This window comes from Spermophilus citellus, assembly GCF_964194105.1.
Source record: "Spermophilus citellus genome assembly, chromosome: 9".
Lineage (NCBI taxonomy): Eukaryota > Metazoa > Chordata > Mammalia > Rodentia > Sciuridae > Spermophilus > Spermophilus citellus.
The window spans coordinates 2,565,063-2,580,253 of record NC_138191.1 but is presented as its reverse complement, the minus strand read 5'-3'; the positions used below and the strand labels follow the sequence as shown (position 1 = coordinate 2,580,253).

General features: G+C 39.9%; 1 protein-coding gene and 1 pseudogene across 7 annotated transcripts in view; one reads left to right on the top strand and one right to left on the bottom strand.

Moving 5' to 3' along the window:
- Positions 1-2,052: 2,052 nt before the first annotated feature.
- ARNT (aryl hydrocarbon receptor nuclear translocator) overlaps positions 2,053-15,191 on the top strand; it is a 77,510-nt gene continuing 64,371 nt past the window's right edge. For all 6 annotated transcript variants that reach the window (XM_081307015.1, XM_081307012.1, XM_081307014.1 and 3 more), the window contains exon 1: positions 2,053-2,241. In XM_081307015.1, the coding sequence (XP_081163141.1) occupies positions 2,217-2,241 (25 nt within the window). In that variant the 5' untranslated portion in view covers positions 2,053-2,216. The remainder of the gene's footprint in view (positions 2,242-15,191) is intronic.
- Positions 6,175-7,074, bottom strand: LOC308657054 (small ribosomal subunit protein uS5-like; annotated as a pseudogene). The gene has a single exon. The product of its transcript is annotated as a small ribosomal subunit protein uS5-like (transcript).

Below are 15,191 nucleotides of genomic sequence, written 5' to 3'. Positions count from 1 at the left end.
TGTTAGATATTCATAGTTGTACTTCTTAGTTACCTTAAAATTTTTGGCTGCTTTCATGATCTTACCATATTTATTTTTTTCAAATATTTTTTGTTTGGGCTGGAGTTGTAGCTCAGCAATAGACACAATACCTTTATTTTATTTACTTATTTTTTTGTAGTCCTGAGGCTCAAAACCAGAGCCTCACCTGTGCTAGGTGAGCACTCTACCACTGAGCTACAACCCCAGCCTGAACTTACCATATTTAAGACACACACATTCACATTCTATATCTGCACTGGAGTCTTTCTTAATTAAATTCAATTGTAATTAATTTTTTTAGATGGACACAATACCTTTATTTTATTTGTTTTGATTTTTATGTGGTGCCGGGGATCGAACCCAGCACCTCAAGCATGCTAGGCAAGTGCTCTACCAATGAGCCACAACGCCAGCCCCTCAATTATAATTTTTTTGTTTGTTTGTTTTTTTGGTCTTTTTTGGAACTGAGGGTTGAATCCAGGGCTTTGCTAATGCAAGGCAGATGCTTTGCCACTGAGCTACATCCCAGCCCCCCCCCCTCAATTGTAATTTTCAATTGAAGTATTTAACTTTTTTCATAATATTTCTATGCCTTAGTGTACTTCTTTCCATATTTTTATTTTTGTAGGTATTGGAGATTGAACCCAGGGGCACTTTACCACTGAGATATACCCCTAACTCTTTTTCTTTGGAGACAGGATCTTAGTTATTATGTAGGCTGGCCTGGAGCTTTCGATCCTCCTGCCTCAGCCTTTCCAGTTGCATGCACCACTGAACCTATCTAAGTGGATGACTTTTTTTTTTTTTTTCCTATTTGGTAAATTAGAAATATAACAACAAATGGTAACAAAGAATTAAATTTTAACAAATGTAACCCATATGCAAAGTATTCTACAATGTATTGGCTTTTAGCTAAATGAGATAAATGAATCAATGTAATCTTTATAGTACTCGTAAGAATAGCATAATGGGGGGCAGGGGTTGTGGCTCAGTGGTAGAGTGCCTGCCTCATACATGGGTTCGATCCTCAGCGCCACATAAAAAACATCTAAAGAAAGTATTGTGTCCATGTACAACTAAAAAAAAAATTAAAAAAGAATAGCATTATAGGATTTTTTGTTAAAATTCTAATTAAATTCATATTAAACAATTTGTGAAGATACATGAAAAGGTAGTAGTACCCGTAGTGCTAAATCTGTAGAGCTCAGAACAGGGGGATAGGTGGAAAATGTTTCTAGTCTCAGACTCTTTTATTTTGCCTCCCACACCACTACTGGATTTACTTGCTGGATGTCCCTTGATTAACCTCTTTGTTTCTATTTCCTTAGCTGCAAAATGAAAATAACAGTAGAATAGACCTCATAGTGTAGTTGTAAGAATTAAATGAGAAAATACATATAAGTAGTCTAAAGTGCTCAGTGCTTCCTATTACTAGAAAATCAATCTGTGCAGTCAGCATGTGATCACTTCCTTACTGAAAACCTGTCACTTTATTCCTTTTATTGACCAAAGGATGTTATTCTATTCACCTTAATCAAAAATAACTTCTTCAATGCCTCTGGTTTGGGCTGTCACTGTGTCCTTTACCAGATCATAGATGCCCAGATCCTTTTACCCTACCAGATCCATTAGAAGTCTTTCAAAAATTAGTTATTGAACTTTTTTCCACTAGAGGACAAGCCACCTTGTGAGGTATTAGAACACCTAAAGAAGATTTACGAAATAAATAGTCCGCAGGGGAATACCCGGTCGAACTGACTACCAAGTCAAAACTTTTTAGTGAAATGCCCATTTTTCATTGCTTTTCACTGACGTCAACTGGTCACTGACCTCCCTCTGACGCAAAAAAGGCGTGTTTAGGGAGACAGCTGGACTTCTTCCTCGCCCTGCCTTCCAGGGACCGGCAGGCGCCGTCCCCAGCCCTGCCCGCTAGCCACTTTGGACACCATTGGTCCGCTTTCCCAGAGAGGACGGCTACAGTATGGCCCCGCCCATCAGTGGGCGTGGCCTCTCCTCCCCGGGGCCGGGGCGGTGGGGGTTGCTGCGTCCGCCATCTTGGGTTCCGCGGTAGCGGTGGCGGCAGGGGGGCTCCGCTTCTGGGGAGTGGCTCTTCTCTCCCCTCCCTCCTCCGGCTCGGTGGCGGCAGCTCCTCCCACTAGGGGGGTGGGTGGCGCGGCGGCGGTGGCATCTAGGCCATGGCGGCGACTACTGCTAACCCCGGTGAGGAGACGGAGGACTGGGGCTCCCCTCAAGGGGGAGGGGCCGAGGGGCTGACGACTGAGGAGACCCGGGGCTGCGCGGCGGTGGCGGGGCTGACGGCGCGGGGGCGGGCGGGGCACTGGGCGGTGGGGGAGGGGTGCCATGGGGGAGGGCCCGGCCCCGGGGACCGGGGAGTCCTAGCGGGAATTGGGGGTCCGCTGAGTGAGAGTGGCCGCGGCGGCCGGGCAGCCTCCTCTCGGGCGCCGTGCCGGTGTGTGCTGAGGTCGTCTGTCACCCTGCGCCGGCGGCAGCTGCCTGGGGCCGGCTCCGTGGGCGCCGTGGCTGCGCTTACGTCCAGAGTAGTTGGGTTCATAAACACCGGACCACGTTGCTGTTGAGCTGAGGCGTTGCTTTTGGAGTTTAGTTTTCATTTTAAAATTTAAAATTCTTGACGATCTACTCAGGGGTCTCTAGGCTTTCCCTCCCACCACCACCCCGGGCTGTATTTTGAGATTTTCTTTTTAAGTGTTAGGAGGGCCTGTGCTGAGGGCAGAGGTTTGGGTCATGGTGGGGGTTCGGGACCCCAGGTTTAAACTTTATCAGAACTAGGTCGAGACAGTTCCCATTCTTTCAGAAAAAGTTTAGTTCCTTGACGTTTCTCAGTGAACATTAATTAAAGTCTCGCCGGCCACGTCTAGGACATGGAGTAGGGTGTAATGCATATCTAGAGAGTTCAAATCTTCTAATTTTTACTTCCAATCCTTTTTTCGCTATATTACAGTTATTTCTCCCTAGGAAAAAATTTTCTTTTCAATATCCTTGGTCATTGCCTTGCAAAGTAAAATATATCCTTTCCCAGAAATCTTTTTTTTTTTTTTTTTTTTTTTTTTGATCGGGTGTGATTGCACCATAAACTGACACCGGAAAATCACAAGTTCCAGGTTAGCTTCACAATTTATTTTGTCTTAAAAAAAAAAAATGTACTGGTAGAGTGCCCCTGGGTTCGATTCCCAGTACTAAAAAAAAAAAAAGTGGAGTGGGGAATGGAAGAGGAAGAATTCCTTGCTGTCATTCACTGTTGAAATTTAAATTTGAATTTCTTTATGTCTCTGAAAGGCAGGTTTTTTTTTTTTTGAAAGAGAGAGAGAGAGAATTTTTTAATATTTATTTTTTAGTTTTCGGCGGACACACATCTTTGTTTGTATGTGGTGCTGAGTATGGAACCCGGGCGCACGCATGCCAGGCGAGCACGCTACCACTTGAGCTACATCCCCAGCCCCTGAAAGGCAGGTTTTGATACTAAAATTGAAATCACCTGAAATTTACTGTCTTTTTCACAATGCTTCTGAGAGCAGAGCTATTTTTCAAAAATATTTTTTTAGTTGTAAATGGATCTTATATTTATTTATTTATATGCGGTGCACTGAGGATTGAACCCAATGCCTTACACATGCCAGGCAAGTCCTCTACCACTGAGCCACAACTCCAGCCCCCAGGAGAGAACTATTTTAAGATGTTGATATGTCACACATCAATATTAACATTTAATCTTCAAAAAATTTTTATGGGAAAGGTCAATAAAATTAATGGCTAAAATTCTCTTGAAGAAAGTGCTGAGTGATGGAGTAAAACTATTACAATTGGCAAAATGCTGTTAGAGACACCTAACCTTGGAGTGAAATAACTTATCTGTGAACTAGGGAGCAAATAAACAAGATTTTAAGTTGATCACACATTGCAAAATTCTTATATAACCCTAGTCAAATTGCAAAGCATTTCTCTTATTAAGAAGTGGCCTCTGTAAACAAGTCTTAGTGCATATGTCAGAAGCTTTTTTCCAGCTGTGTGGGTGTGGTTGCTTTATTTTGTTTTGTTTTTTTTTTAAACAACACTTACCAGAATGACAGTCTCTTGATGGTATTTTCATTAGCTGACCAATATCAGCTTAAATTTCTAATCAGAAAATAACATTTTTTGGTTCAGGACCCTTTGTTAATGAAACAGATGATTTTATTTATTGTTTTTTGCTTGCTTATGCAATTTTTAGATGTTTCTCTTTAAAAAAAATTTTTTTTTAGTTGTCGATGGACACAATGCCTTTATTTTATTTATTTTTATGTGGTGCCTTACATGTATGAGGCCAGCACTCTACCACTGAGCTACAACCCCAGCCCTTAGATGTTGCTTTTAATGTTAAAAGATTCTTCTGTCTCTTCTAAGTTTATCAATCCCACAGTCAGTACATGATAATTAAATAAGAAAATGTATTTTTTCTTCATTTTTCCCTTTACCCCTTTCTATCAAAAGGAAGATCATAGATGTATGTGTAATGGTTGTTGTGTAATGGTTGGGGTTCGCAACATATCTTTGGTCCAGAACCCCAGGTTTAAACTTTATCAGAACTAGGTTGAGACAGTTCCCATTCTTTCAGAAAAAGTTTAGCTCCTTGACGTTTCTCAGTGAACATTAATTAAAGTCTTGCCGGCCACATCTAAGGCATGGAGTAGGTTGTAATGCATATCTAGAGAGTTCAAATCTTCTAATTTTTACTTCCAATCCTCTTTTTGCTATATTACAGTTAATTCTCCCTAGGAAATAACTAGATGACTTTGGTAGCTTGTTGAATTTTGGAAAATGAGGTCCATGAATGGATGGACATAGGGTAGAAATGTACTGTGTTCAGTGAAAAGAAAGTAAATGAGGGCTGGGGATGTGGCTCAAGCGGTAGCACGCTTGCCTGGCATGCGTGCGGCCCGGGTTCGATCCTCAGCACCACATACCAACAAAGATGTTGTGTCTGCCGAGAACTAAAAAATAAATATTAAAAATTCTCTCTCTCTCTCTCCTCTCTCACTCTCTCTTTAAAAAAAAAAAAAAAAAAAGAAAGTAAATGAATTTTTAGTCAGAATCCCTTGCTGCAACATACCTTTTTACCTTAGAATCCTTTTAGGGACCAAGAAAATAATCCTATTTTTTGAAAACTTTCTACTTTGTGTTTTTGCTGGAGTTGAATACTGGTTGTTTCCCTATAGTCCTTGTTAGTTCTGTCTTATATGTTTTCAAAAGATTTTTTTTTTTTTAATTCACTTTTCAGCTGGATGCAGTGGTACATTTCTGTAATACCAGCCGCTGGGGAGGCTGAGGCAGGAGGATTGATAGTTCAAAGCCAGCCTCAGCAAAACTCAGTGAGACCCTATCTCTAAATAAGATACAAAATAGGGCTGGGGATGTGGCTCAGTGGTGGAGTGCTCCTGAGTTCAATATCTGGTAACACTCCCCATGCCAAAAAAAAAAAAAAAAGAATTCACTTTTCTCTTAAGCTTTATTTAAGTTAATCTTTATTTAGGGTTAATAACAACATTTCATCATGGTAATTGTACTTATTCTGATTTATTTAATATTTAAAGTGCTGGAACTTGAACCCAGGGCTTTGTGCATAATAGGCAAGAGCTCAACTGCTGAGCTACATTCCCAGCCCACTTATTCTGATTTAAAGACTGCTGGTGGGCTGGGGATGTGGCTCAAGCGGTAGCGCGCTTGCCTGGCATGCGTGCGGCCCGGGTTCCATCCTCAGCACCACATACCAACAAAGATGTTGTGTCCGCCGAGAACTAAAAAATAAATATTAAAAATTCTCTCTCTCTCTCTCTCTCTCTCTCTCTCTCTCTCTCTCCCTCTCTCACTCTCTCTTTAAAAAAAAATTAGAAAAAAAATAAAGACTGCTGGTGGCAGTCTTTCTTCATTTTTATCATATCTCAATATGGTGTTGGATCAGAAGAGTATGATATATTTTGTAGTCTGTTATGTTGCAGTGATATTTCTAAGATGATGATGATGATGACTTTTTTGTCTGTATGAATTGGTAATTCTTCATACTTTATTATTCATTAGTTCTACTTACTAGTGGCAAATAGTCTTTTTTATGTATAGATTGCTAACAATTTTTTTGGGGGGGGTTTCATTCACTTTATTATTTTTGTATAAAAACCCTATGTTGTAGCTACAGCTGGAGCCTGGGTCCTCTGTACAGAGACTCTGGTATGGGTTTTCACAAGATGGTCAGTGAATTCCTGATAAGGAGACTTGGTGAACACAGTCTCTTTCCAGAGATCAGGGGTCAAATAGCTGTATGTCTTGGAGATGGCATCAAAGGTGGCCTTGGCAAAATTGCCCAAGGTGGCAGTGCAGCCCCTGGCAGAAGTGTAGCAATCATCAATACCAGCCATCATCAGTAGCTTCTTGGGTACAGGAGCTGAGACAATGCCAGTACCTCTGGGGGCAGGGATGAGCCCTACCAGCACAGGACCACAATGTCCTGTCACCTTGCAAGGGACAGTGTGAGGCTTGCCAGTCTTGTTCCCCCAATAGCCTCTCCGCACAGGAATGATGGAGAGCTTGGCCAGGATGATGGCCCCTGGGATAGCAGTTGCTACCTCCTTGGAGCATTTTACTCCCAGTCCAACGTGACCGTTGTAGTCCCCAATAGCTACAAATGCCTTGAATCTGGTCCGCTGGCCAGCACGAGTCTGTTTCTGTAGAGGCACGATCTTAAACCTCATCCCCAAGAAAAAGTCAGTGATCTCAGACTCCTTGATGGGCAAAGAGAAGAGATAGATCTCCTCCAGGGACTTGATCTTCATGTCCTTGACCAGGCGGCCCAGCTTGGTGACCGGGATCCACTCCTTGTCTTCGGCCTTGCCTCCACGAGCCCCGCGGCCACGGCCACGGCCACGGCCCTGGCCACGGCCTCCGCCTTGGCGGCGGCCCGCGAAAGCCGCCCCGGCCACCCATTCCGGGCCCCCCGGGACCTCCGGGACCTCCAGGACCTCCCGCTGCACCGGCGTCATCCGCCATTAGGTGTTTTTCCAGAGAAGAAAGAGATTGCTAACAATTTTGAGGAACACTTTAAAAAAAATTAAAAAATATTTTTAGCTCTAGATGGACATGATATCTATTTTTTTAATGTGGTGCTGAGAATTGAACCCAGGCCCTCACACATGCTAGACAAGTGCTCTACCACTGAGCCACAACCCCAGCCCAAATTTATTCCTTTTTAAAAAAATGTTACTTTAATTTTTTTATTCTTTTTAGTTATACATGACAGTTGAGTGTATTTTGATATTATACATACATGGAGTGTGACTTCCTATTCTTGTGGTTGTATGTGATGTAGAGTTTTTCATATATGAACATAGGAAAGTTATGTCTGATTTGAGGAACATTTTTAAAATTGGATGTGCAATTTGAAATGCACCAAAGGACTAGTTGGGAAAAGATTAGTTTTCTTTTTTTTTTTTTTTTTTTTTAATATTGTTTTAGTTGTTGATAGACCTTCATTTTATTTATTTATACACAGTGCTGAGAATTGAACCCTGTGCCTCACACATGCCAGGCAAGTGTGCTACCACTGAGCCCCAGCCTCAAGATTAGATTTTGATTTGATTTACAATTTAATATTCAAACATGATATGTGAATTAGTTGGTAATGAGTGTAGGTTTTTCCTCTCTTGATTCTGTTATTCTCATTAGCAGAGAAGTCTTTGTGTTCTATTATGCACAGTTTATTGTGGATGGAAAATATAGCAGAAGGCAAAAGAGAAATGCTGTTTGGGTTTGTAAAGGCTGACATTTAGGGAAAAAAAATTCTTTTAATGTAATTCTCACCAGTATAATTATAGTTTTAAAAAGCATCAATTAACAAAATTCTTATCCATTACCTTTGTTTGCCTTTTTCAGATATAGGAAAATAGTAATTCAGGCAGCATAAAATTAAGATGTCAAGATACTTCTTAAGAGGATTGGGGATATAGCCCAGTGGGAGAGCACTGCCTAGCATGTGTGAAGCCTTGGGTTCAATCCCTAGTACTGCCAAAACAAGCAAAAAACACCAAACTTTTAAAAATATATTAAATTGCAAAGACCGTTCAAAAATTCATTAAGTGTATTTTACTAATTCAACAATTGAAATATAATTAACATTTTGAAAAGAAATCCCAATCTGCCTATCTTTTATGCAGTAGATTAGTGGTGGCATCCTGAATATTCTGTATTTTCTTAGAAATTAAGAAGTAGAGAGGGACTGGGGATGTGACTCAAGCGGTAGCATGCTCGCCCGGCATGCGTGTGGCCCGGGTTCGATCCTCAGCACCACATACAAACAAAGATGTTGTGTCCGCCAAAAACTAAAAAAAAAAAAAAGAAGTAGATACTTCAGCATTCTTGGAACTTTAGTTTTCTTGTTGCTTTGAAATAGTGGTCTCAGCTTAGTTTTTGGCATGCTATTCCCCCTCCGCATTCAAATAGTTTACTAAGAGATGAGAATAATATGTTGTTTTGTGGGTATTTTGAGAAGGTGTTTTGTGTTCTTTGTGTGGACCTTGAGAGCTTGTTTGGAGATTCTAATAGGGGAGGGCAGCTACTTGTATACTATCTATCTATCTATCTATCTGTCTATTTATTTATTTATATTTATATATGACAGTGGAATCGTACAATTCTTATTATACATATAGAGCACATTTTTTCATATCTCTGGTTGTATGCAAAGTATATTCACACTAATTCATGTCTTCATACCATACTCGTATACTCTTGACTGAAGAACAGTCCTCCTGTACCAGGGAAGGTTGTCCTCTTTGACCAAGCTGACAGCTTTGGCAGGATGCATTTGGAGTGGTGACAGAGGAAGGGAACACCCACCTAGCCAGCCAGATCAGTCGAGTCAACCCTGGGGATCGTGGGGTGACAGATGTTGTATCCAGATTGCCCTTACATCCTGTGTTTTCTGTGTGGATGACTTTCTTCTAAGGCAATAACAATAGGAATTTCAACAAGCCAAGTGGTAGTTCTTCAAAAACTAAACTGCAGTAATCAAGAAAATGAAACCAGCTGAGAATGTAGCTTAGTGACTGAAGACTTGGCTAGCATGTGCAAGACCCTGGGTTCTACCCCAGTGCAGCAAAAAAAAAAAAAAAAAAAAAAAAAAAAGAAATCCTTTATTCTTGAGTTAGGTCATAACATCTTGAAGTTGCTTAATTCCAAAACTAATAAAATTAAATCCTCCATTGTGGAAACTATCTTTGGAGCCATCTTTTTCCCCCTTAGGCTAGTCAGAATATTTATTTTAAATGTTAATTCTCTAGCGGTACAGTCCTATAAAGGGGTACAATTCTGTCCAATGTTTCTGTGGTTATGTAGTTTATTTTACTTACTTGTAACAATAAAAGAACACATTTAAGGCCCTTCTGAAAACCACATCTAATGATAGGTACTACTTGTAGTCCACCTGTTTTTAAGAATGTTGTCTCATATCATGGTGATTTCAGTAAGTAGACATCAGTGAATGAACTTTTGAGTTGGAAACAAGACAGTTCTCTCATTTTCAAACAAGATAGTTGTCAAATAAGATAATTCTTTGGTTCATAAGAAAACGGGGGCTGGGGATGTGGCTCAAGTGGTAACACGTTCGCCTGGCATGCGCGGGTCGCTGGGTTTGATCCTCAGCACCACATAAAAAATAAAATAAAGATGTTGGGTCCACCGAAAACTAAAAACTAAAAATTAAAAAATTCTCCCCCCCCCTTAAAAAAATAAGAAAAAGAAAACAAACCCAGGGCTGGTACTGTGGCTCATTGGTAAAGCACTTGCCTAGCACGTTTGAGGCCCTGGGTTCGATCCTCAGCACCACGTAAATAAATAAAATGAAGGTATTGTGTCCATCTACGAATAAAACAATATATTTTAAAGAAAAAGAAAACAAACCCAGAGAAAGGAATGGACACATTTATTAATTTCCTCTGTATGCCAGAGTACACTTTCCTATTTTGTTATTTAGTCTCTACATCAGAAACTTATCTCTGACTTTTCAGATAAATTCTCTTAATTTATGTCTTGTTTTGTCTTTTTTTTCCTTTTGTATTTTTTCTCCACATTTTCACCACAGTTTGAATGGACAAAGTAAGTTTTATGGCTTCAATAATGTAATTGGAACATAAGTTTAATGAGAGCACTTTTGCTTTCCATATTCACCATAGTATGCCAATTCTTACAGTAATGTCTAGTATATAAGACCAGAGTTCAGTGCATGTTTGTGGATTAAATGAATGAATGTAAAACCCAGCATTGGTGGTTTATTCTTTTTTTTATTTAAATAGTTGTACACAATACTTTTGTTTTTATTTTTATGTGGTGCTGAGGAACGAACTCAGGGCCTCGAACATGCTAGGCAAGTGGTCTACCGCTGAGCTACAACCCCAGCCCTGTCCAATGTTTCTGTGGTTATTTATTTTACTTAGATGTAACAATAAAAGAACACACCGGAAACCACATCTAATGATAGGCACTATTTGTAGTCCTATCAACTTAGCAACTTAATGAAATCTCGCAGGATCTCACAGAGTTGCCCAGATTCTCATTAAGTTGCTAGGGCTGACCCTGTCTCATAATATATATATGTATATAAATAAATAATTAATTAAATAAATTATTCTTTATGTTAATATGAAAATACTCTTTGAAGAAGGAACACTGATACAGCCATTGACATCGATAATTCATTTATAATACTTTAGTAACTATTATTAAAGTTTATTAATAGTATGATAGATGTTCTAAATGTATTATTTCAGTCCTCATATGTATTATTTAATTTAATTTAATGTTTTTTGGAGGTAATGGGTTACTGGGGACTGAATTCAGTGCTTTACAACTGAGCTAGTCCCCAGTCCTTTGTTTTGAGACATGTTCTCGCAGAGTTGCTCAGATTCTCATTAAGTTGCTAGGGCTGACCTCACACTTGTGATCCTCCTGCCTCAGTCTCCCAGGTAAGTGGCTGGATTTACAGACATATTCTCACTGCACCCAGCATAGTCAGCATTTTTTTTTTTTTTTTTGGTAGTGCTGGGGATTGAACCCAGGGCCTTGTGCATGCTAGGTAATTACTCTACCAACTAAGCTATGTCCCCAGCCCTAGTCAGCATTCTTAATTGCTAAATTACAAGACCTTTTAAATTATGTCTTGGTATTATTTACTACTGAGATGTACTACAATGGATAGCTTTTGAGAGGAAAAAGGAGGGCAGGGTATTGCTTTTTTTATTTTATTATTATTATTTTCAGTACTGCGGATTCGAACCCAGGAACTTGTGCATGCTAGGCAGGTTCTCTGCAACCATTGAGGTACATCCTGGTCCAGTATCACCTGTTTAGCTGATGAAGAAGATGAAATATCACATCAGGCAGCCTGTAGGACAGTATTACTTGGGATGGAGAAAGAGAGTGCAGGGTGCTGAACAAGGAGCTGAAGGAGTGCAGTTTCCTAAAATCTTTTGTGTAACTTTCTATGTTCTTTTCTCATAGTTCTGTGTTTCAGCTCTTTCAGTAACTTTTAAGGTTTATACTAGAATCCTTCTGAGTTCTTTTACTCCATAATTGAACCTGTTTTGATGAGCTGCTTCTTGAAACTTAGTTTCAGAAACACTGTGCTTTGCCAGGTGTGGTGGCACATGCCTGTAATCCCAGTGGCTCAGGAGCCTGAGGCAGGAAGATCACAAGTTTAACAACTTCGATCACCCCCCTCAGCAATTTAGTGAGGCCCTGTCTCATAATATAAATAAATAAAGAAAGAAGAAATAAAGAAGGGAGCAAGGGCAGGGGCTGTAACTCCTCAGTGGTTGAGCACCCCTGGGTTCAATCCCTTGTACAAAAAGAAATCAGAAAGAAACACTTCATTGCTTGTTCTTTTTGACTGTCTGTACCCTTCTTTATCCCTTTGCCTGTTCATTTTCATTTTCTTGCTCAGTATGCTTCTATTATTATTCTGTCATTCCTTGGGCTAGAACTCCTAACTAGATAGTAAGCCAAGCAGCTTCCTTCATTTCTACCTGTTTGCTAACTTACTTGCCTTCTTTTTTAGTACCAGGGATTGATCCCAGTAGTGTTTAATGATTGAGCCCCAGCCCATATGTATGTATGCCTCAGCCTCCCAATCTGCTGGGGTTATAGTGCCCCTGTGCCCGTCTACCTACCTGCCTTTTTAATTGCTGCTTGCCTTTCTACCTTGTTCAGCATTTACTTTTCTATATTTTTATCTATTTTAAACACATCTCTGTTTGAATAATGTTTAATGTACTACATAGTTCCTCATTAATATTTCCTTTAAAACTCGGCCTTTCCTAACTTTTCTGTATCTTTCCTAACTTTTCTGTATCTTTCATGACAAGTATAGATTTTCTAATTTCCCAAGATGAACAAAGAGCAGTGTTTTTCATCTTGGTTGATATCACATATATATTATTTAAAAATTTATTTTTTAGTCTGGGCATATAACTCAGTTGGTTTTTCCTAGACCAGAGAATCTTTGGTTTATACTGTATGGGAAGTAAATCTTTGGGCACAGTGAGGAAGGGCCACTTGCTCAGGCCAGAAAGAATGGAGGTTAGGATCAGAATCCACATCTCTCCTGAACACTGTGATTAATTCTCCTTTTAGCTTTCATTCTCACTGCCCTGCACACCCGCTGGTACCTGGAACTACCAGCTTTAGGGTTTAGGGAATTCTGTAGTGTAAATTAGGTTGGTTTTCTGCCTTTTCCATTGTTGTTTTAGAATTCAGTTCTTGTGGGTCTACTAAGGCAATGTTCTATTTGATCTCTAGTTTCAAACTTGACTGCTCCTCTTTCCATCCTTGTGGTTTTATGTCATAAATTCTTTCCTTTAAAAATATATGTGTATATATATATATATTTGTTGTATGTGTGAGGAGATGAGGGAGTAAAAGTAGGTGCATATATTTAGTCTACTATCTTATTCAGAAATCACATAGTTTAAAATTTTAGCTGGCTGGGGATGTGGCTCAAGCGGTAGCGCGCTCGCCTGGCATGCGTGCAGCCCGGGCTAGATCCTCAGCACCACATACCAACAAAGATGTTGTGTCCGTCGAGAACTAAAGAAAAAAAAAAAATTAAAAATTTTCTCTCTCTCTCTCTCTCTCTCTCTCCCTCTCCCTCCCTCCCTCCCTCCCTCTCTCCTCTCTCACTCTCTTTTAAAAAAAAAAATTTTAGCTGGGCGTGATGACACACGCCTGTAATATAAGTGCCTTGGGAGGCTGAGGCAGGAGGATTCCAAATTTGCGACCAACCTCCTCAAGTTTCGAGACTGTGTCTCAAAATAAAAAAAGGACTGGGGATGTAGGTTAGTGGTAAAATTTGATCCCTAGAATAAATGAAAGAATGAATGAACAAATAAATAAAATTTATTTTAGAGGTATCTTTATCTTTTCATCTTGTTATTCTCATTTTGGCCTTTATTGCTTCATTTTTTATGAGTCTTAATTCATCCACATACTTCTGTAATTTACATTTAAATCTTGTTACCACTAACGCGTCAGATCTATAAGGGTTGGGATTTTTGTCTGTTCTATTTATTGATTTATCTCCAGAGCTTGTAATAGTACCTGGCATAGTAGGCACAAATAAGTATGAGACCTTTCAGACTTTGGTTATGAATATAATATATTAAAAATTATATTAATATACTTTTCTGTAATTTTGTTTTTGTTTTGGTGCTGAGGATTGAGCCTTTATCACTGAACTATAGCCTCAGTATTTTTCATTTTTTTTTTAAAGAGAGAGTGAGAGAGGAAGAGAGAGAGAGAGAGAGAGAGAGAGAATTTTTTTTTTTTTAAATATTTATTTATTTATTAGTTATTGGCGGACACAACATCTTTGTTTGTATGTGGTGCTGGAGGATCGAACCCGGGCCGCACGCATGCCAGGCGAGCACGCTACCGCTTGAGCCACATCCCCAGCCCGAGAGAGAGAATTTTTAATATTTATTTTTTAGTTCTCGGCGGACACAACATCTTTGTCGGTATGTGGTTCTGAGGATCGAACCCGGGCCGCAAGCATGCCAGGCGAGCGCGCTACCGCTTGAGCCACATCCCCAGCCCTTTTCATTTTTTAATTTGAGACAGGGTCTTGCTGTGTTCCCAGGCTGGCCTCAAAATTGGGATTCTCCTGTCTGAGGCCTCTCAAGTTGCTAGGATTACAGCATACACCACTGTACCCAGCTGTAACTTGTTTTTGCCATGGTCATATATGTAGTGGATATCCTATCTCATTAATATTGAACAACTTGGAATTTTTTGTTTTTGTTTTATTTTGTTTTTAGAGATGCAGTCTTGCTATGTTGCCTCAGGATGGACTCAAGCTTGCAATCCTCCTTCCTCTGCCTTCTGTGTAGCTGGGATTATAAGTGCATGCCACCACACTTGTGTGGCGCGCGTGCGTGCGTGCGTGCGTGCGTGTGTGTGTGTGTGTGTGTGTGTATTCCCCCCTGTACTGTGGATTGAACCCAGGGCCTCATGCATGGCAGGTGCTCTACCACCGAGCTACATCCTCAGTCCTTTTTATTTTTTTAAGATAGGGTCTTAACTAAGTTGCCAAGGTTGACCTGGACGCAAGCTTGTGGACCTCCTACCTCTGCCTCCTGAGTAGCTGTGATTCCATGTGTGTCCACATGCCTGGCTTTTATTTTATATTTTTTATATATATATATGTATATATGTATATGTATATATGTATATGTATATATGTATATATATAAGCATATGTGCATATTTATTTAAAATTTTTTTATAGCAGAAAAATACACATAGTGAAATTTATCTCCCTAACCATTTTTAAATGTATAGTGTTTTGTTTTGGTTTTGGGTACTGGGGATTGAATTTAGGGGCACTTGACCACTGGGCCTCATCTATAACCCTATTTTGTATTTTATTTAAAGTGAGGGTGTTGGTTGCTTAGTGCCTCACTTTTGCTGAGGCTGGCTTTGAATTTGTGGTCCTACTGCCTCAGCCTCCTGAGCTGCTGGGATTACAGGCTGGCTGTAATCCATTGAGCCTGGCTGCAAGTATATAGTTTGATGGCACTGAATACATTTATATAGCTGTACAACCATTACCGCAGTTTACC